Genomic DNA, 22,264 nt, shown 5'->3' on the forward strand with positions numbered 1-22,264 from the left:
TAAAAAAAACTGTGTAACAAGGTGAAAATAATTTAACATAAAATCTTAACTAAGCAGATTGACTTGCATGTCACCAGCTCAAGAGAACATGTGGGACCGGTCTTTTTTGAGTATATTTAAAGTGTGGACAAAAAAATTAGGACAACTTTAAAACCTTTTGTACTTTTTGAAAACAATTGTATTCAAACTTGAATTTTTTTTATACTTTTGAGAACAATTAACTCCAAAATCTGGAAACCATTAACACTGAAACAATTTATGCCATCGTAAGGTGACATTGAGGCCTATAATTAACCACAAATTCTTACGACTAAAGGAAAAAAACATTCTCGTCCGTAATTAACATAAAAACGTTAAAGAACAAATTTTTTTGAGAAAAAAGGACAGCGCCCCATTACAATGCGAAATATTCTTGAATTGTAAATTTCCATAACATTCGCCCGAGAACTTTTGCTGATGATGCTTGTACAGTAAAACAAATTATTTTTTCCATGTGTTACCGATATAGCTAATACAAAAAGGTCAATAAACCGAATTGAAGTTTTTTGGATAATTTTTGATTTATATTAGCGAAAAACCATTTGGAGTCATAGTTTCTTTAATTGTATTGTAGATCGCAAATAAAACATGATATATCATGGTTACTCATGAGGCTTGAAAAAGACTTCTAAATTACTATTGTTGGCGAATTCCAAGAATTGTAAAAAAATTTACGAAATTATTTTGTCGAAGCCATGAAAACCATGAGCTCTACTCAGAAAACTCAATATATTAGTGATTCTCTTTTTTTAACCTGAGTTGTCTTGCAAATTGAACTGTTAGGTGAACAGTGATTTGTCTTTAATTAGGACAAAACATGCTAAAAAAAAGGACAGAACCAAAAAAATCCGAATCCTTTTTGATTACAAAAATCAATGCTGAGACCAAAACTGGCCTTGCTATCGCTGAACGGCTGTTAACAAATTCATTGTTCCAATATATTGCATAAATGATGTTTTGGCAAAGAAAATTTTTTTTTTATCAAAAACGTGATGCGGTTTTGATAAAAACGATTAAAAGTACAGAAAGGTCGCCAAAATTGTTTGTGCCAGAACACTTTCTCAAGAACCCTAGTTACAAATAGCCCTCAATTTTCACGGGTGTAATGATAGTCAATTTGGACAAATTGGACTAAAGAATCATATTTGGTGACAATTTTCATAAAAATGAAAATTTAAATATATATTTCAAAAATTACGAAAAGGTATATAGCAAAAATTACGAAAAAGTGAACAAAAACGGAAATTAGCCTAACGTTCACAAAATTTGAAACTCCGTAATTCCTTGGAAAAGGTTCAAAAAAAATCTTTTTTTGATAATCTTCTCTTAACAATCATTTTAGTGATACCACTCACAGTTTTGTACGAAGATTTTATCGATCAGCAAAATTTGACTGAACAAAAAACCCAGTTGCGCATATAGTTCCTCCCCCCACTAAAGTGGGTATGAAAAACTACAAAACACTAGGAGGTTTGTTAATGCGCATACTGGTGTACGGGTGACCAGCAAATATCAAACTTTGCATTCTGTTCTTGAGCTTAAATTTTCAGCGTTAGAAAGGGGAAGCAATTTCCAGTGACTTCTGCTCAAATACAGTTCCAAGTTTATTATAGTTTTCACTACAGATAATTTACTAAACTTATCGAGAATTCATTGTTTTCGTTATACGTTTTTCTATTTTTCAAAGTTTTCTGCAAAAATGTTAACAAATTGGTATTCCAGAAATATTTAGCACTCATCATTCAAGCTAGGTGTTGACCAGATTTAGAAATTAAGTTTAACAAAACTCAGAACTCACGCGGTACGAAATCAGAAAAACTGATATTGTACAAAAAAGTATTGCTTTTTCTTTCTTCTCAAAAACTTGATCTTTCATCATTTCTGACTTTAAGATTTTCAGAAAGTTTCTTTCATTTTAAAACCTGTAGCGCTGATCAATTCGTCATTTCGTTTGTTTTTTTTCGCAGTGTTGTTTTTATTATTATATTTTTCTAATTTTTAGTATGGATCTTTTCCATGCTTTTGCAAAAGGGGAGGAGTTATTCTTGAAAAGAATGTAAGCGAATGATTTATTATACAATCAGAGACGATTGATAGCTTTTGCACATATGCGCATACTATGTGAAACTGAATACATAATGCTATGTTAAAATAAAATATGTAATGCTATGTTATTTATCCGAACTGTAATACAAAGTCACAATGATTTCTGACTGATGGGTGGGTGCGCGTGCATGCTGGATTCGCCGCGATAACCGAACCGCGATTTCCGGATTACATCCCACAGCGCGTGAGAGGCATGGCCGTGAACAGCGGTCCACAATTTCGCTTAAACTAAATTTTGGCTAGCTAAACTGTAGGTCAAGTAATATTGTGGTAAAGCATAGCACAGAGGGATGGGGGAGGCCATTTCTCTTCTGGGTACATAAAGGGGTCAATTGTTGGAAAGTTCCTATTGTACTTTTTAATCTTGATGCATTAATTATCACTCCTATTTTGTTCCAAAATTTGCTTTTTTAATTCAAACTTAAATGTTTACTCGCAAAACGTTCATACATTTTTTCTGTCAAAACTTTGATACCTAAAGTTGCTGTAATATTAAATTTGCCTTCAGTTTTTTTAACTAACTATACAATTGATCATTATATAAACAGCATTTTTTTGTTTGAAGTTTTAGATGATAAAATATTTAGTTCACTAACATGTTAAAATCCATAATATTGTTTGCTGGTGGTAATAAAACCATTCTCAGGATTCAATTAAAGCTAATTCAAGTGCTCTTCGAAATGAACAAATTAGTTGCATATTGCTCACATTTGTTGCCCCAACTTACGTCGTGGAAGGTTTTCTAGAGATGAAACCTGAATAATTCTGTTTTTGCTAGCTTTTATTAAACCGCTGTTATTGAAAAAAAGTTTATCAAAGATTTCCTGATGACCTGAATTGCCAGTTGTTTATCAAAGCTACATTTAGTGGGAGGTCAAGTTTTTTTTCAAATTTTTCTTTGTAATCTGTGAATTTTTCTGTATAAATAAAAATGCTGTTTTTCTTGACTTAGCTTGCGCTGCAAGCTTTTTTTATGTTGCTTGCGCTGCAAGCTTTTTTTATGTTGCTTGTGCTGCAATCTTTATGTTTTATTCAATACTCTAGAAAATGGGCGCATTTTTAACTGTTGTTTATACTTAAAAGGATTGCGATATGTTTTTGAGCGGTACCTATGTAGGCAAAATTTTGACAATTTTTGATTGATGGTATTGAAAAAATGTAATGATATAGAGAGACAGAGTTATTTCAGTGGAAATATTTTTTGATTATGATAACTGGTTGTTTTTGTAAACGAAGGCGTCAAACAAAATCTGTCTGTGTCGAGGACTGGTCAGTCTCGTTATTATTCTGGTTTACATGAGGTTTATTTTCAACAATTTGATTTTGAATTGCATCAATGTTGGCTATTTTAAGCAGAAATCTTTCTTTCAGCGCCTAAAAATCTGTCGCATAATGTGACAAATAACTTTAAAGTTTTCTTAATTCGAGACATGAAGAAAACATTTTGAGAGAAATAAAAATTTAAAGTTGTTTCTGTTCTTGGCAAGAGTTATAAAGTTTTTTCAACAAAAAACAATAATGTAATTCATTTGCATAATTTCGTTTACTTGTAAAACAAGCAGACAATTTCAAATAGGCTGCACAAGTTCTGACAAAAAAATTGTATGAATGATATTAAGATTAATAATTCTATTGTTTTTTATTAACATCAATGCAGAATTTATTATATACTATTAATGTGTTCTGGCATTGTCAACAATAATTGACGCGAAAAAAAAATGAAAAACTACATATTTGTCGGAATTTTTGGCTTGTTACCAATTAATTTTCAGCTCAGACAAAAAGACACCTAAATTTAAAATTAAAAATGTATTACTGATTTTCAGCAGACAGATGCTACTAACAATGTTCGTGACGGCGATATGACTGTTCTCCCGCGCAGGAGTTTTAATACATGAACTTTAAGCATTGTCGTCGAAATAAGCTTTAATTGGGTAAATTTTAATGATTTTTAGGATTTCACCGTGCTTGAAATGGAGTTTGACGACTTGACCGAAGAAGGGGACGAGTATGGTCAACGAGAACCCCTGACGAGAAGAATTAGAACTCTTCTCAAGGACTATCCGGATGGACTCCCAGTTCCAAAGGAACTCATTCAAAACGCAGACGATGCACAGGCTACCAAGGCCTGTCTTCTTTTGGACCTCAGAACGCATTCTGCTGAAAACTTAATAAACGCCAAGTTAGCTCAATTTCAAGGACCAGCTCTTGTCTTCTGGGATAATAAACCCTTTCAAGAATCCGATTTCGAGAATTTGTGTGAGTTCGGTGGAGAAACAAAGCTTGGAGACCGTAAAAAAGTTGGAAAATTCGGTCTAGGATTCAACTCGGTCTACAATCTGACAGACCTGCCTCAGTTTGTTAGCAAATCATCATACTGCATTCTTGACCCGCACGAGAAATTTCTGAATGGCAAACGAGGTCGACGTTACGATTTGACAAAAACATTGAACGATGGTCGATTGATGTCTGATGCCATAAAAGGACACTTAGATCCATTTGAAAGTTTGTTCGAGTTCTCTTCTGAACAAGTTAAAAATGGACAGAGTTTTGACGGGACAATATTCCGGTTGCCTCTTAGAACTGTCGAACATGCCAAATGGAGTAAAATTAGTGATAGCGAGTACTCAATCGAGAGTGTCCGTGAATTGGTTGAAATGACCAGATCTTTTTCAGATCTTTTTCTGATTTTCTTGCAATTTGTTAATGAATTTGACATTGGCATTATTAATGATAACAAATCAAGCCCTGAACTAGTTGCGAATTTTAAACGAACTTTCAAAAATGATGCAGCAACTGCAGCAGCACAAGTTTTCTTCACAGAAGAGGAAAAATTTCACAGAAACTACCAAATTGCCATTGAGGAATCGTTGTCGAAGGAAACGTACGAGTGGGATATATTTCTGTCTGTACCTGAACTCAGATCTGAGCTAGATGGTACTCGATGCGTTGGAGCAATTGCATTCCCATCCAACGATCTGAAGTTGGAATCGAATACCGACAACCAGCTTCTGTTCTGTTTTCTGCCCCTTCCCCATCCCCCTTCTACTGGACTTCCCTTCCTGGTCAATGGGAGCTTCGCAGTCACTTCATCCAGACGTCATCTGGAGCTGGATGCTGTTGACGATAAGAGCGACCAAAAGAGAATCGAAGGACAGTGGAATCGAGACATCCTGCAACGTGCAGCAGCTCCTGCATTGTGTGACGCTGTTCTTTCGAAAGCTTCAACTCATGCACAAGATCAATTGTTCAATCTTTTCCCCACTTACTCCAAAGAAAGCGGTCGGCTGTCTGAATTGTTATCTGAGACTTTTTACCAAAAGTTGATTAGTGACCCACGAATGAAAATCTTTGCATCGTCCAAGTCCAATGAGTTGGTAGCTTTTGCCGATGCAGGAGTTTCTATCATATCACAGGACTTGCCTGAAGATGTCAGGTTGAGTCTCGCTAATTGTGCTCCCCATTCGGACTCAAATGATAGCTGGATTTTTGTAAATCAGAAAGTCCGAAACTCTTTAGCCAATTTTAACCTGGAACGACTGAGATCTAAAGAGCAGAACTTCTGCTATTTCTTCAAGGCTCTGATTTGCAAAGCTGACATTCTTTTTGGCAGCATGAGAAAAGACTATTTAACAATCATTCATTACGCGCTGAGCCTCAGTCATTCTGACGCAGAGATCAAACAGATTTTAGGAACAGTTCCCTGGGTTCCAACAACATCGAATGACAATTGTGAATTCACAATGAAATTGCCAAACGAGTTGGTTCGCCCTCAATCGCCTGTTTCAGAGATCCTGTACTTCGACACAACATTTTTTCCATCTGAGTTGATGAACTTGACTAACGAGCACCTGGGGATAATGTGTCAGATGTTTGGGATGAAAACAGAAACTTTACCAATACAATCCATTCCTGAAGTCATTTCGAATTTGAACAACCTTACAACGTGGCCCGAAATATACGAGTATTTCAAAGTGTATGTGGAGCATTTGAATTCAAATGAGCGTCACTATGCTTCTGTGCCTTTTCCGAGTGAAGTTTGTAAAGGGCTTTTGATTCCCAAGCTGGATGAAAACGGTTAGTGACGCTAGATTTGAAACAGCGTTGAGTTAATCTTTATTTAAGGACAAGAGAGCCGACGTTATAAAGAGCCGAGGTTAGAAAGCGCCGAAATTTGACTTTATTTAAAAAGAGCCGAAACAAAATTTGCCTTCAATTGTTCCGACCCTCTTTAGTGGGAGGAGGACCAATTTTCTCAAATGGGTTTTTTTGTTCAGTCAATTTTGGCCGGTCGATATATTCATTGCAGAAAGCTGTGAATGATATCATTAGAAAGCCCGTCCAGCGTAGAATATAGAATTAAAAAGATTTTGTTATTTACGCTTTTTTCAGGGAGTTAACGAGATTTAAAGTTTTGTGAATAATAGAAGGATTTCCGTTGTTTTTATTCACATTTTCCGGAATTTTTGCCTATATTTTAGTCAGTTTTGCTAAAATATGTTGAAATTGTTTTTAAAAGTATGTGTTTTTGGCGTGTTTTCTCAGGATAGAAGAGTGTCGTTGAAATTTTTCATCTAATTTTTGGCTCAATTTTTTGCTACTTGTTTAAAAAAATCAGCATTTTTCATCGAAAATTGCAAGAAAAAAATCTTCTTTAGTCAACTTTGTTTAAATTTGCCGTAAGTGAACACCTAAAATTTGTTCACATAATTTACTTCAACTCAAGAGAAGGCTACTTTACCTCTCCGCTCTCTTTGAAAGTTTTCTGAGTTGAAAAATTTGCCGGTTTTTAGCTAATATATCAATAATTATACAAACAGCATCATTTTTCTTTGGTATATGAACTTCTTGCCAAATTATCTATATTCATTAAACTGGAAACGATTGCATGTTTTTAATGTGCGATTAGTAATAGCAGGGCCAGTTTTGGTCTGATCGTCGAATTCTGACTCGAAAAAAGATCAGGATTGTAATCTGTGGCTTTTTAAAAAAATTATCGACTTTTCTTTGTTCATTATAGATCAATAATTAATTTCAAGGCTCACTACTGACAGGTCGAACTGGTTTAAGGAGCAATTGCCTTCAAGAAAAATTTGTTTTTAAACTTTTCAGTCTAAGGCTTTTTTTCGTTTTGAACTCATTTGTTTTCAAAATCAACAAGGGATTATAGAGCTTCAGCCTAATTAAATTTTATGCTCTATGGCGGTTTTACGTTAGGAGTAAATGTTTCCTGGCTTAAAATTTACTAGTTTTCCAAAGAATTTTTTTTTGGACATTTGCCCATTTTTCAGGTTTTTTTCTAGTTTTGTCACACTATCAAATTATTAATAGAGCACTTATCACCTTACTTGTGTTCAGAAAATAGGCACAATTAAGTTAAAGTTTTCATGGAAAAACTTATGATTTTAACGGCTTCGACATTGTTTTGTAGAAGTGTTTAATGTAATTTTAAATCAGTTTTGTCTTTGATTGCCTTCCTTCTCCGAATCATATGAGAATTTCTGAACAATAATTTGTCTCAAGGTTGTGGAATGTTTTTTATGGAGCAACATATGAGTCTTTCTACTGATTTTATTTTTAGCTGATGGTTTTCATGACTTTAAAGACAAATTTTCAAGAAAAGTAAATGATTTTTTTTTCATCTGTTCTTTTGCCTCGTTGTTACCTTGTCTCATTAATCAGAGGTCACATAAAAGATTTTATTTCGGCGTCGATTGGAGACGCAATTGGAGATATCTATTTAAAAGTGAATTTACTATGGTTTTAGTAGCTTTGACACGGTTTTTCGCAGAAAATTTTTGTTTTTTTTCAGTTTTGTCTCTTTGAACTTACTAGTTAAGCGTACGTATAAAAATTACGTTTTTGACAGGTCTCATTAGTTTCTGTGTGTAATAAACAAAAATATTTAGATATTTTCGTTTTACAGCTGATAAATTTTCATGACATTTAAAATAATTGTTTTCAAAAAGTTACATTTTTATAGCCTTGAATCTTTCGTTTTGTTGTTTCTGATACACTGTCATATTAAATACAGCCAGATCTGACATTTTGCGCATGGAAAGAAGGCGCATTTGAACAAAGCTACGTTTTACTGATTGATTGTATGATTTAAACGGCTTCCAGGCCTGTTTATTGCTAAAAAAAAATTAAACTATCTTGTTTAAGTTTTTTTTGTAATCGTCTAACCTATTTTGATTATTGAAAGGTCGCTGACAGAAAAAAGAAAGTTTTCAATGACTGGAATTGATAGTTAACGGTTTTCATGACTTGGAAAAGTCTTGCTTTCAAAAAATTGAAATATTTCTTAAGATTGCGTTTTCTGTTCTTTTTTTGTCTCTTTTCGTTAATTACGTGTTATCTGATAAAAGCTAGGTCTCAAGGGCTTCTGTTGAAGAGTTAATTTAACCTGTTTGAAAAATTAATTTATTGCCGATTATTTCAATTAATTAAATAATTCTGGTTTCTTTAAAAAAGATTTCAATTCTGCTTCTTTTTTGTCTATTTGTTACCTAGTCTCATTGATTACAGGTGACATACTACGTTGCTGGCACACAAAGGAAATTTAAACAGATCCATTTAACATATCTATTGATTTAAGTGAGTTCAATATGGTTTTTATGGCTTCAAAACTCATTTTTCGAAAAACAAAAAAATATTATATTTTGTTTTTGTGTTTGACAATAATTTCGTAAACATAAAGACATATTCTGATCAAACAATGTCTTACTGCTTTTTTAGTGAGAAGAAATTAACATTTTTACTTCGATGTATAGCTAATCTTTCATGTCTTTTAAATTGATTGTTTTGGAAAAATACAAAACGTCGTGTTTAACTTTGCTCTTTTCCTGTCTACTTGTTACATAGTCTGCCTAATGAGCTGTCACATATCGTTTTATGGGCATTCAAAACACGTGCAGCCAATTATTTCTGATTCTTACGAATGGGTTTTTTCTGTACTTGTTTGTTTAGTAGTCGAGTGAAAAAAATCTTAATAATGATAGGTCCCAACGTTTCATCTTATTGAGTCATAGATGATAGTATTACAAACGTATTTAATAATTTCAGTTCATATCTAAATGTTTTCGTTCCTTTGGAACCAAATGTTTACAGAAAAAGTGAGCGCAATTTTTTTGATAGCTGCTTTTGGTTTTTTGTCTACTTGTTATCGAGTCTCATTGAGGACTGGTTTTTTTTCTAGTGAAGAGCAATAAACTAGTTATTTTTGTTTAGTTTAGGTTTTATGTGCCGCTATTTAGACTTTGTTATTAAGTTTTTCTAAAGATAGACATCGAGTTTTGGATGTTATTAATGTTTGTTGTTGTAATTTGATTTTTTGTTCGTCTTGTCTCGTATTCTTAATAATAGAAAATCTCCTGGGCCCTCTAAAGCGGGATTTTTTCAGTCCACTGAGTGATTTCAGTCCGACAAAATTTTTTGTTCATAAAATAGTATTTTTATTTAAAAAAATGAATTTTTCAAAGCTTTCTATTCCATCGTCATTTGGTAGACAATTAAGCCAAAACAGGGATGAGTGGGGCCGGAATATTATGTGCAAACGCACGCTACCGAGCCTAATCTGTAATTTGATTATCAAGAAAAATCGTTTATTGGGTTAATTGGTCTCTTGTTCGATTGTGATAGTTTCTTATCAATTCCCATAAGCCTCTGAGGCATGGAATGGCCCGCAATGAATTCAAGATAGTTATTTATTAGTTAGCTTGAGTTTCTTTTACTAGAAAGTTTTAAAATTTCTTTTCTCGAATACTCTGTTATGATTGGTTGAGAATCCGGTAGTCATTTCAGAAGGCAATTTAATTGGCTGCAAAATATATCTTAATTTATCGACTAATAATTTCAATAAATTTTCGGCTCTCTCAATCGGTTTTTTTTACTCAAGCCCAATTACAAGTCACAAATCTCTGTACAAGACGAAACTAACCAACACTGTATAATAGTGCTCCTATAAACTTAAATTTGCCCTTCACATTTTTCCGTTGTTTGTCACAACAAAGAAATGTTTCAACCCAAACTCCCAGCCAGCTTTACAGAACAGAGTTGGCAAAGAACTGAGATTGCTATCTTTTGATGTTCAGGTCGGTGAGATTCTGAGAATGATTTTATTGTATGCTTTAAGTTCTTTGACAAGCTAATCTACTTTTATTTTTATTGGCATTCTTGAACATTCCATCGATTTCACCTTTCGAGTGACTTTCCCGCACTTGACTTGTTGGTTTGTGCATGACTTAATTTGCGTGATCAATTTAAAAAAATGAAAACAATTGTAACATAAGCTATGACAATAACTTGATAGTCGAGAGAAAAATGCTTGTGTCTTTTACCGAGGAAGAAATGGGTTCGAACCCCTCATTGGTCGGAGTTTTTCAGTCCCCTTTGAATGAAATTGCACTGCCTGGCATTAAAGAGCTATTTTTCCAATGTTAATTTTTGTATACAATGCTTACTTAGCATGACGAGCAACAAAAAAAATGTTCCAATTGTGATTTCATCTTATACTCAATCTTATTTTGGTTCGACCAAATTTTTCAAATGATGAAATTGGGGGTATGGGCCATATAAATGGAACGAATCGTTTTGGGGAGATTTCTTCTTTTTAACCTCAAAACATGGATGACTGATGTGAAGGGACTATACTTATTTGCTTCAGCGTGATTGCTTCAGCGTTCTGAGCTGGAAGTTGTTGAACAAAACTAAAATTTTGGTTCGGGGAGACATGCCATGGCATTAATTTGAAAAAATTATTTCCTCATGCTTTCAATCAGTTAAATTGAAATACGATCTTTGAGGGTTGAAATCATTTAAAGCTGTTATTCAAATTCAAGTGAATTTTGTTTTGTCTGAAAGCAATGTCTTTTCGGAACGGTTTTTTGAAGTTAAATAAGTAGCCTGAAAACTTTTTTTTGCTTTTTTCTGCTTTTCTAACAAAATTTATGCGCCTAAAAGTTGCATCAAATTTTTAAGAATGTGAATTGTTGAATGGTTAAGAGAATGAAACGGTCTAATCAATGTATTGATCTTGAAACACGTAGGCAGATTTTTTGCGTCTCTTTTTTTACTGTTATTGGCTTCATCGCATCTTCTACCGGTTGTTATGAGAATCACCCTAATGGTTTGGAGGGGTGTTAGTTGAGAGAAAAAATTATAATCTGACCGTTTGTCAACAGACCCTGAAACCTAATTATTGTAATTCTAGCCCTATTTTTTTTGGTTCTAGCCCTGAAAAGGTCTTCATGCTGCCTTGCAAAATTTTGTATGACTTTTTACTGTTCTTTTATTTGATTGGAATTTTTTTCAGCAAAATGAAAAGAGATTTTTCCTAGGAACATTTTCATTCGAGCTGCTCACAGTTGTGATGTTTTTCCAAATTAGTTTTTGTTGACCATCGATGAAATAAATCCAATACGTGTTACTGGTCCATTAATTTTTTTCAGAGATAGAAAAGAAAATACCAGAAAAAAAGAAAACAGAAAGTAAAGAAAAACATTTAGAAAACGTATTTCCTTTTGTTTGTGCTTGGACACAACGGTTAGTTTTTGTTCCAGGAAATAATCAATTTAATTTTGATGCGATACAACAAATTGAGCATAAAGTAGAAAAAAATTAGCTTCGTTTCTTAAGGTATTGTTTTCTTTCAGTCCTTTTGGCTGATAAGTAGTTTAACAAGACAAAAAAGGACTGGACGGGTTTAAGACTTGCCTTGCCCAAAAACAGTATGCAAAAAAGGATGAATATTGAAACGTATTTAGAACGAAATTTTGACTTACTTCATATGAGTTTAGTTCTTTTACCATAAGGCAAGGGGCTCAATTCGTAGTTATAAGAAGCAACGTCAAACATGCCACCAAAAATATTTGATTGCGTTGTCTCCGCGTATGAGCATGGAAAAAACCAGGACATAATTAAAAGCGAACCAAAATTGCGTCCCAAAAATGAACGAGGTAAAATCTGAAGATAAATGAACTTGAAACTCTAGCTTGTTTAAACTGATTGATTCGTTCAAGTTGATAACTTGAACGAACCAATCAGTTTAAACAAGCTAGAGTCTGATCACATGTCTTTATGGTTTGGAAAAGTTAACACTGATTTCCCGAAAGTTTTGATAACATGGAGTCATAAATGAGCACTGTACACTCTATCGCGAGTTGTCGCAGAAATAATATAACTTTTTTGGTGATATGTGATACAACAAATTATTTATTAAAAGCCCGCGCACAATACTTCGATCTAGTGACACTGACGCTGATTTGTCTATTAACGCAATTTTGCCAGCAGTCCTTTTGTTTATGCAATGCTTAGAAGTTGACATTTATAATCTCCTGACATTAGAAAAAGTACGTTTTTCATATTTAATAACTCTGATTTATGCTGCCAATATTCAGTCTAACAAAATTCTAATTGGACATAATTTGTTGGTCAGCTTGAATCGGGTTACTGGTTCATGACAGCTTTTAGTGCCCAACTCAGCTCTTTTTTTATTTAAAGGCCACGGCCAGTTTTTTTTTGTTTGTTGAAACTCAGTGATCATAAGACATTGTAATCTTATCACCATACGACATTGTTGTCCGGAACAGTCTGGTTCATAAGCAATTTTGAGCCCAGACTTTGAACTGGGTCACACAACTCAGTTGGAACTGATGCCAAATTTGACGAATTGTTGATCAAAGTGTGGTGCTTGTTTTAACATTGAATTTTCAAAATTGAAATTTTCTCTTTTTTGGTTTATTGTTGGTTTATTGACTAGGTTCTAACTTCAAATTTTCCCTAAGACATTTAAAATTTTATATTTGCTTAAACTTGATGTTTTTAACCATTTTTCAAAACTTTCAAACTGTTCATAACACGTGCTGGCGACACAGTTACTTTGTTCAGGCAATCTGCGCAAGCTGGAGGCTAGAGCTGTGTATCAGATGGAAGTTGAAGCAATTGTCGGCTACATACATCCAATTTGCAACTTCAATCAACTGGGAATACACCAGAATTCTTTTGTCGAACGTCAAATGAAGCTTTTCAAGAAAGCTTCATTGGATGATATTTTTGACAACTGGCGACTTCTGATTGGTGATCAATCGATTTTGTTCAACGCAAAGTGTGAACAGATTTCTACAATTGTCCGTTATTTGGAGTCTAATTTTGTGAGCGAGTCGGAAAAAGCAACAATTCGAAATTTCCTCGAAAGTGAAGCATTGCTACCTGCATCTGAAATCGACCAGTTCTTTGTCCTTGAAAAGTTGTGCATGAACCCAAAAGCGCCAGTGTTGGATCAACATATCTACCATCTAAATCCCAGTCTGACCGTGAACGAGGCAGTGAAAGGATTCTTGAAACAACTTGGGATTCCTGACGTTTTCACGCCTGCAAAATACGTGCAGGCTGTTGAGAGCTTGAAAAAATTGAACAGCGAATTAGAGGTCAAACAAGTTCGTGAGATTCTTGAGTTCCTTCAAACAGAAAGTGTTAATAACTGCTCAAAACTTCCCGATGAAGACAGAATTATGCAAAATGCAAAAAGTTTATGCCTGAATGATTTCCAACTCACTGAAACTTTAAATGAGTTAAAACCAAATCATTGTCACAAAGATATACCTCATGATCTGGCCAGGTACTTTGGAGTGAAAACTAAGCGGTCCATGTTGGAGGAACTGAGTACCGATCCATCTTTCGAGGTATTTTCACAGCGAGAGGATCTTTGCAACCGTCTCAAGCGCATCACTATGGGTTATTCAAACAAAATGGACGTTTTCAAAGAGTTGATTCAAAATGCGGACGATGCCAAAGCGTCCGAAATTCATTTCATTTTGGATCAAAGAAATCTGGCAAAGTCTCGAGTTGTAAATGAAAACTGGGAAAAGTTACTGGATCCTGCTTTGCTTGTGTTTAATGACGCTTTCTTCACAAGCCAGGATATCGCCGGAATCAAAGATCTTGGAAAAGGGTCCAAAGGCACCAGTGATGACAAGATTGGACAATTTGGAGTTGGGTTTAATTGTGTTTATACACTGACAGATTTCCCTTGTTTTCTGACCCAGGTTGACGGAGAAGGAATGGGCAATTTATGTCTGTTTGATCCCAGTCGTCAAATTACACCGTGGTGTGGAAAAAAGATCAATCTCAATGAAGATAACCTCAAAAACTTCCCAGATACCTTTGGTTGCTTTCTCACAGAAAAACCTGAATTTGACGCGACAATGGGCAAAACAATGTTTCGATTGCCTCTCAGAAACCAAACATCGAAATTAGCCGAAAACTTGGTTAGCCTATCTCAGCTCAAGTCAATTATGAACCAGCTTACAGAGCGCATTCCAAGTTATCTGCTTTTTCTACGAAACATTAACAAAATTAGCGTTTCTATGATTGGCCAAATGGGTGAAATGCAGACTTTGAAATCGGTGAGCAAGCAAACTGAACTCCTTTCTGACAATTCAATAAATCGGGTGAAGATTTTTAACAACGGCGTGAACGCAAACGTGATCAGCGAATGGATTGTGAGTGAACAGATTGGCTCAACGCAAACTCTCCCCGAAATAGTGGCCAAGAATTCCTTCAGTTACAAATTTATTCAACGGGCTTCGGTTGCGTACCCCCTCATGAGCAATCAAAGTTTTGGAGGGGATCACCAGTCAGTTCCCGGAGTGTGGTGCTTTCTTCCTCTTGAAGAAATAAGCGAACAATTTAGACGGGGATCTTATGAACGGCAAATTGGCAAGGGATCTTTTCTCCCCGTGGCTGTGAACTCGCACTTCCAGTTAGACGAATCCCGCCGTATGATCTCGTTGACAAAGAATGAAGTCAAAGGTTCCTGGAATTCTTTCATCTTGGAACACGTTGTAGGTGCGGCATATGCTTCCCTGGTAAAGTTTTTCGTTCGCAGTACTGAAGACGACTCGGACAAAAAACTTGACGTGTTTCTTGCTAAACTGCCTCAGCTAAGCGGACAGTCCAATTCTGTGGTCCCAGAACTACCTTTGTTGATCTGCAAAGGATTGATCAGAGGCCTCGCACAACATCCGTGGATACCACGCGTTGGTCTTGATTGCCAAATTGAGACGTTTGAGACACCAGAAACAATTCGAAACTTAGTTATCCGATCACATACGGACAGGGTTGTTTACAAAATATGTTCGAAACTCGACATGCCGTTGAGCCAAATCGAGCCCAAGTTCACAAGTTTATGGAATCAATGCGGTCTTACATTAAACCCTTTGAATGCTAATGACGCTCTTGAAAATTTAGCTCGCCATAGTCATCCGCAAAACGTTACAAACATCAAGCACTCTGTTTTTGAATCGAGGGATAACTTGGTCGTTTTCTTGTCTTGGAGTGCTAAGGCAATAAGCATGAACCAAAACCCAAATTCTCTTCCAATATTTCTGTCAGCTGATGGAATGTTGCAATTGCAACAAAACACTTGGAATAAACTCTATAGCAGCCGTATGAACATCGCAGAAATTTTCCCAAGTCTTAGGAGCCGAATTCTGGACCCGAAAGTTGAGCAACTTCTTACATCGTTGAAAATTACCTGCGACTTGACAATGCGGGAGTTTTTCGATTTCATGAGTGAGAATTTTCATCATTTGATGAGGGGCGAGAAAATGATGTTACGCAACTGTGGTATTGACTCGCATTGGGTTCAACTTGTATGGGATTTTCTTGCAGCCGACACCAATGCTGTGTTGTCTCAGCATCACGACGATATTTTAAAGTTTTCCATTCTAATGTGTCGAAATAAACATGCTGATGATATTTTGCTTCCTGTAAACATGGGAAAACTTTTAGTGTTTCAAGTGCTAGGAACTGTTACTATGGGATCTGTTCACGTTGATTTAACCAAATACAACAGTTTTTATGAGCTAGATGGACGCTTGAAAGCTTATAGAACCAACAGAGAATCGTTCATTGCGAAATTTACAGTTCCACGAGTCTTAAAAATAGCTAATCATGTTGACATTTTGGACTTGATCAACAAAGAAAACAACTTAAATGACTTCCCGCAATACCAACGACGACAGCTGTACACCTTCTTCAGAGATTCCTTCATCAACAATGCATCCCAATTCAGCTCCGAAACAGTGCAGAAACTTAAAACTCTTCCCATATTTGCGTTTGCCTCCGGAGAAGTGAAGTCTTTGGTCCAAGATGATGTTATTGTGGCGATTCCTGCGGGCATTCCTAAAGATGGAGTGTCTTTCCATTCGCATCCAAACTTTGTCTACCAAGGAAATGGCCAAACTTTGGATTTTCAACACAAATTAGGCTTTCTTGTTAAATCAAATGCCGAATTCTACAGTGAAGTTTTGATTCCCGAGGAATTTCCACGAATGTCTCAGAATCAACTTAAAGCTCATTTGACATATATTGAAGCCGAATTGTCAAAAATGGATTACGACAATCGGGCACTAGTTGGCGGATCTCTAAAGGCATGCAGGTTCATAGTAGATAGCAAAGGAGAACGACAATTTCCAGGTGACGTATTTCAGGAAGATATCAAAACGGTTATTGGATACATACATCCAATAGTTAGCTTTAACTCAATCGGAGTTCAAAAAAATACACTCATAGATAGATTAGCTTATTTCTACAAAACTGTCTCGTCAGAAGATGCTATGAGTAACTGGGTTGCTTTAGTTGAAGACACATCAAAAAGTTTTGAAACCAAATGCTATGAAATTGCTGAAATAATCAAATATTTGTTTAACCACCACCAACATTCAACCCCAGCTATTTCAAACTTTTTGAAAACCCAAAGTATGCTGCCTGCGAATGATACGGACACATTCTGCAAGTTGAGTTTGCTTTGTTTGGGTGAGTTTACGCCTATTTACAACGGACATTTCTATCGATTGAACAAAACGCTAGCAAAAAACGATGTCGTAAAAAAATTCCTCAAAAATTGCGGAGTTGTCGACTCTTTTGGAGAGAAAGATTACGTCGATTTAATAGAAAGCTTGAGTGAAGTCAGTACAGAAAACCAGATTAATCAACTTTTGTCAATGCTACAGTTTCTGGAAAAGAAATCTGCGGTTGCAAAATTGCCAGACACTAATCGGGTGATGCGTCCAATAGATGATCTGTGTCTGAATGATTTTGAGTTGAGCTCTAATTTCCTAGAATGTTCACTTATTTTCACGCATGAAAACCTGCCGCATAAACTGTGCAAATCATTTGGAGTGGCTACGAAAAGGAAAAAATTGCAAGAAATGAACAGTGATTCCGGTTTCGAACCCTTTTTTCAACGTGAAGACATCAGCCGAAGGTTAGCTAGAATTGCTGAGAGCTACTCAAACCCTATGGACATTTTCAAGGAGCTCATTCAGAATGCCGATGACGGAGACGCTTCAGAAATTCACTTTATTTTCGATGAGAGAAAACATCAAAAGAGAAAAGTTGTTGACGATGGTTGGGATCAACTGCTAGACCCCGCTCTCTTGGTTTTCAATGATAACTACTTTAAAACTTCAGATCTTGAAGGAATACAGGACCTCGGACATGGCTCGAAATTTGACCACGTTGACAAAATTGGACAGTTTGGCGTCGGATTCAACTGTGTATACAGTTTGACAGATTTCCCGTCTGTTTTGACGCAAGTTGATGGGAAGGGTTCTGGTGATCTACTTCTTCTGGACCCTTTGAGACGATTGTGCAAGAAAGGGGGCACTCGTCTTAAATTGAGTCCAGGTTACTTGGAAGCATTTCCGGACAGTTTCAAATGCTATTTAAAAGAAAAGGAACATCTTGATGCAACTAAAGGTCGTACGATGTTTCGCTTCCCGTTACGCTTACAAAAATCAAAATTGGGCAATGCGGCACCGTCTCAACTTGGTATAATTAAAAATCTGAAAGAATTAGCTAAAAATGTCCCGCGTTATTTGCTGTTTCTCAACAATATCTGTTCAATTCGAGTATCACGGATAGATGCTTCTGGAAATATCGAACCAATTAGTGCTCACTGCAAAGAGATTAACGCATCTGATAAAGCGCAGCTGGAGGTCTTCAAAGATTGTTCCAGACAAATTGTGAACTCTCCCGATGCTGCTCTTACCAAATTGAGCGTTATTTTTAATGTAAAAATACTTGATACATTGAATGAAGTGCATAGAAATTTATCCACCTGGACAGTATGCCAGCAGAATGGTTCTGATCATCCAATTCCACAAATCGTCGCAAATTGGGGTGCATCAACGGTAATCAAAATTAAGCATACAACTGCTATTGCATTTCCAGTTCATTATCCGTTTACGGGTCTGTACAATGACACGGGAGCCTACATTCCTGGTATTTGGTGCTTCTTGCCTCTAGAAGAGCCCTCTGCCCAGCTAAGAGGTGGGTTTAACAATAGCAGAAGGGGAAATGATGGAAATAAACCTGCTTTACCTGTTGCTCTAAATGCTCATTTTATGTTGGATGAATCGCGACGCATGTTGTCACTTGAAACCAAGGAAATTAAAGGGGCATGGAATGCGCATGCTCTTGAACACTTAGCGGGAGCAGCCTATGCGTCTCTGATTATGCACAAAGTTGGGCAATGGAACGAATCGAAGGCCAGCTTTAAACTGCATGACTTTGAAAAATTGTTCCCCAGCTCGAATTGTGCCTCAAAGGGCAACCCAGATACATCAATTGTTCAATTTTGGCTGATTAAAGGGCTTTTGAATGGATTACGTGACCAAAAGTGGCTGCCTGTGTTAACTTTTGATTTGAAATTAACTGCATTTTATTCGGTGACTCAATTGAAGAACTTTGTTTGTCCTTTTGCAGACGAGAAAAGGAATCAAGCAATTTTTGATATATCGCAACGTTTGGGGTTTGATCTGACTCAAATTCCCGAGAAAGTCAGAAACGTACTAGTAGGAAATCTCCTGGACTTAAAAAACTTGGAGCCTGTTGATGTGATTGAGAAACTATACCAGCAGTCTTTTCCAGTCATTTCAATTGAAGCGTCAGTCTTTAAATCAAAAACAAATTTACTTACTTTTCTGGAATGGAGTTCTAAAGCTATTACTGACTTCCGGCTTCCAAAACAACTTCCAATTTATCTCGCAGCAGACAATTGCGTCCAGAAAGCTGACAGAGAACCCTTCTATAGCAGTGAAATGAATCTTGAAATAATTTTCCCCCAGTTACGAAGGCTAATTATGCACTCTGACGTTGAAAGGCGTTTCAAAAAAATACCAAACTTGACCCGTCCTATGAAATTGACCGAGTTTTTTTCATACCTGCAAACGCACTTCCCTAATATCTGCAGAGGAGAAACATTATCGTTGAACCCGGGTGATAGAACTATGGTTTCATGGATTCAATTAATTTGGGATTTCCTAGCTCATCATTCTGATAATCTCACAGAAAATACCAATAACTTTGCCAACTTGTCAATTCTTATCTGCAGTGATCGACACCGACAATGTTTTCTCAAACCCATCTGCTCTGGAAGAGACGAAGTTTTTGAACATTTGCCAAAACTGAAGATTGGAGCTGTTGAAATTGATATCACCAATTACGATGGTTTCTTTGAACTTCACCCATCTTTGAAACGAGACCCATCATGTCTCCAAACAACTCTCGCGACTAAGTATGTTCTCTCAAAAAACTTAAATGTAGACCAGCAAATCAACGTTATGCACAAAATAAGGAACCAAATGGATATGAATGACCATCAAAAATTGCAGCTTTATGATCACTTTAAAAACTCGTATGGTAACGATCAAAAAATTAGCCCGATTTCTTTTAGTAAGCTCAGTGAAATTCCAATTTTCCAAATAATACCTAACAGTTTTGAAGACTTGCACGGCGTCATGGCAGTGTATTCCATACCTTCTAAGATGCCGAAAGCTGGTCTGAGTTTAACGAAAACACTCGCTGACAAGTATGTCTTAGAAGAAAGCCGTGAAGAAGGTCGAGAATTCCAAAGACGACTTGGAATTATTTCCAAGACTGTAGATCAGGTTTATGTAGAAACGGTTATTCCACTTCTATTTCCCAAATTTGAATGGGGCGATCTTGCTACGCATTTAAAATTCCTCTCTAATAACTTGGATCAAATGAGCGACAAGAAGCCGATATTACTGTGCTTACAAGATTGCGCATTTATCGCTGAAAATGATGATGATGATAGTGAAAAGCGCATCGCTAGCTATTTCTATGACCCCAATTGCGACCTGTTTCGGACATTCAAACACGAAAATTTGCTTCCCAATCGGTACAAGAGGTTTGTATCTTTGCTCACACAATTTGGTTTGAACTCGAAAGTCACTGAAGATGACTTTTGGAACTTTATCACCCTTTACTGTACAAATGTTGAGATGAATATCGAAATATTTGCTCAATTTCTTGCAGCTTTCAGACAGTTGGGTCTGGATTCTCACAAGTTTAGAAAAATCGGATCCCTACCTCTTTTCGAAACTTTGAAACATGGACACCGAACGTTAAAAGACGTTTTTCTATATGAGCATAAAGATTTAGTTGAATTTGTGCAGCCGGTTTTGACCTCAGCAACTAGCCAGTTGCTAACTCACAAGCTGGAGGGTTGGGAACTCAGCTTTTGGCAAATGTGGTTACAGTTTCAAGACTCACGAAATAAACCTTCAGCAGAAGTTGTGTTAGAAAACATTGAGAAAATCCTTAATCAACGCGATGATTGGCTGGATAAAAAAATAATGAAATGCGTGAAACACGTAGTTGATGAGGTCACCAATAGCTCACTAGTAAACAGAGATTTGCTTCAGAAATTGTCAAAAACGCCCTGTATACGATCAAAACAAGGCAATTTTCTTCCACCTAGACAGATTTGCAAATCGTTTGAGTGTCCGATTCCTTTACATGACCCATCCGATACAGAGTTGAGTAATTTGTGTGAATTAAAGTCTTACATTGACGAGCCCGCGAGTAACTTTTTAGAGATCTGGGATCAATTAGAGGTTTTGCAGGCAACTAAGTCAATTTCGCTGCAGCAAACTGTTTTTGCGATAAACCAGTTCTACACTGAGACTTCAGCTGAAATCTGGCGGAACAATCCGAACATGCAGGACATGTTCCATGATGTTGCAGACCATTTCTTTTGGTTGGCTGGGAGGAACCAAAAAGCAATTAGTTCTTTAAGTGAGGAGTGTTTCCTGTACCTAAAAACAAAGGACGGTGAACTACACCGTACTAACGAGTGCATCGTTATTGACAATCCATCCCTTTATGAAACATTGTGCGAGAAAGCTGGAAATAGTGGTCCAGGAACAAGAACACTTTTTTCCGAATCTCAAATTTTGGACGTGCCTCACTTCGAGCTCGAAAAACTGGATCAGTTGCCCAAGGGATTGCGACCGAAGATCTTTCAAGAGATTTGTGAATTTAAATTGGACGAACGCACTTTCGATGATTCGAATTCTAATGCTGTTGAATTCAATGTCGATTGTGTTGTTTCTAAGTTATCTGATGACGAGTTTTTGAAGAAAATTGCTCATGTTATTGACAATAAATATTTACGGACAAGGATTACCAATTTCTTCCTGAGCGAGCGACGCCAGCCTTTTGATGTCAAGAAGTTGCATAATTTGCGCACATACAAACTCAGACCTGTAAAAACTGTTTACATGCGCTATCACATTGAATTTAATGGAGCCCCACTGAGCGATTTGATCGAAAGAGATTTCCAATACGTCGACAATCCCGAGCCATGCTTTGTTTTTTCCTTTGCAGAAAATTTCACTGTGCAACAAAAGAAAAGGTTGTACAGTGAGTTGACAGAAAGGATGCTCATCAAAATTGGATGCGAACAAGATTCAAGAGTTGCTAAAATTATTGCACGGTTAATTTTTATGGACAACGATGCGGGAGCAGTTGAGGAAACGTTTATGAAATACGAGATACCTCAAATAGTGTGTCACCAGGATATGCCCTCGAACAGAGACTTAGTTGGCAAATTTGTCCCCCCTGCTACAGAAGCTCTAATTGATCACAATCCGTTGAGAAAATTTAGAAAAGGCGAAAAGGTTGCAATTAAGATAACTGGCGACGCCAATGACTCTATCTTTAAGTATGGAATTTTCGACTCCCTCAAAGATGAAGGTAATTTAACAGGAGACCCATGCCAGTTCCCAGTTTTTATGATTAGAATCCA

General features: G+C 36.3%; 1 protein-coding gene across 1 annotated transcript in view; it reads left to right on the plus strand.

The window, feature by feature from the left end:
• LOC142336732 (uncharacterized) overlaps positions 1 to 22,262 on the plus strand; it is a gene marked incomplete at its 3' end in the record, with an annotated part of 47,106 nt that extends 24,844 nt beyond the window's left edge. The window contains exons 2-3 of the mRNA XM_075385644.1: positions 4,101 to 6,222; positions 13,033 to 22,262. Coding sequence (XP_075241759.1) covers positions 4,119 to 6,222; positions 13,033 to 22,262 — 11,334 coding nt within the window. The remainder of the gene's footprint in view (positions 1 to 4,100; positions 6,223 to 13,032) is intronic.
• Positions 22,263 to 22,264: the final 2 nt, after the last annotated feature.

Source organism: Convolutriloba macropyga, chromosome 3, assembly GCF_964194025.1.
Source record: "Convolutriloba macropyga chromosome 3, txConMacr16.3, whole genome shotgun sequence".
NCBI classification, from domain to species: Eukaryota; Metazoa; Xenacoelomorpha; order Acoela; family Convolutidae; genus Convolutriloba; species Convolutriloba macropyga.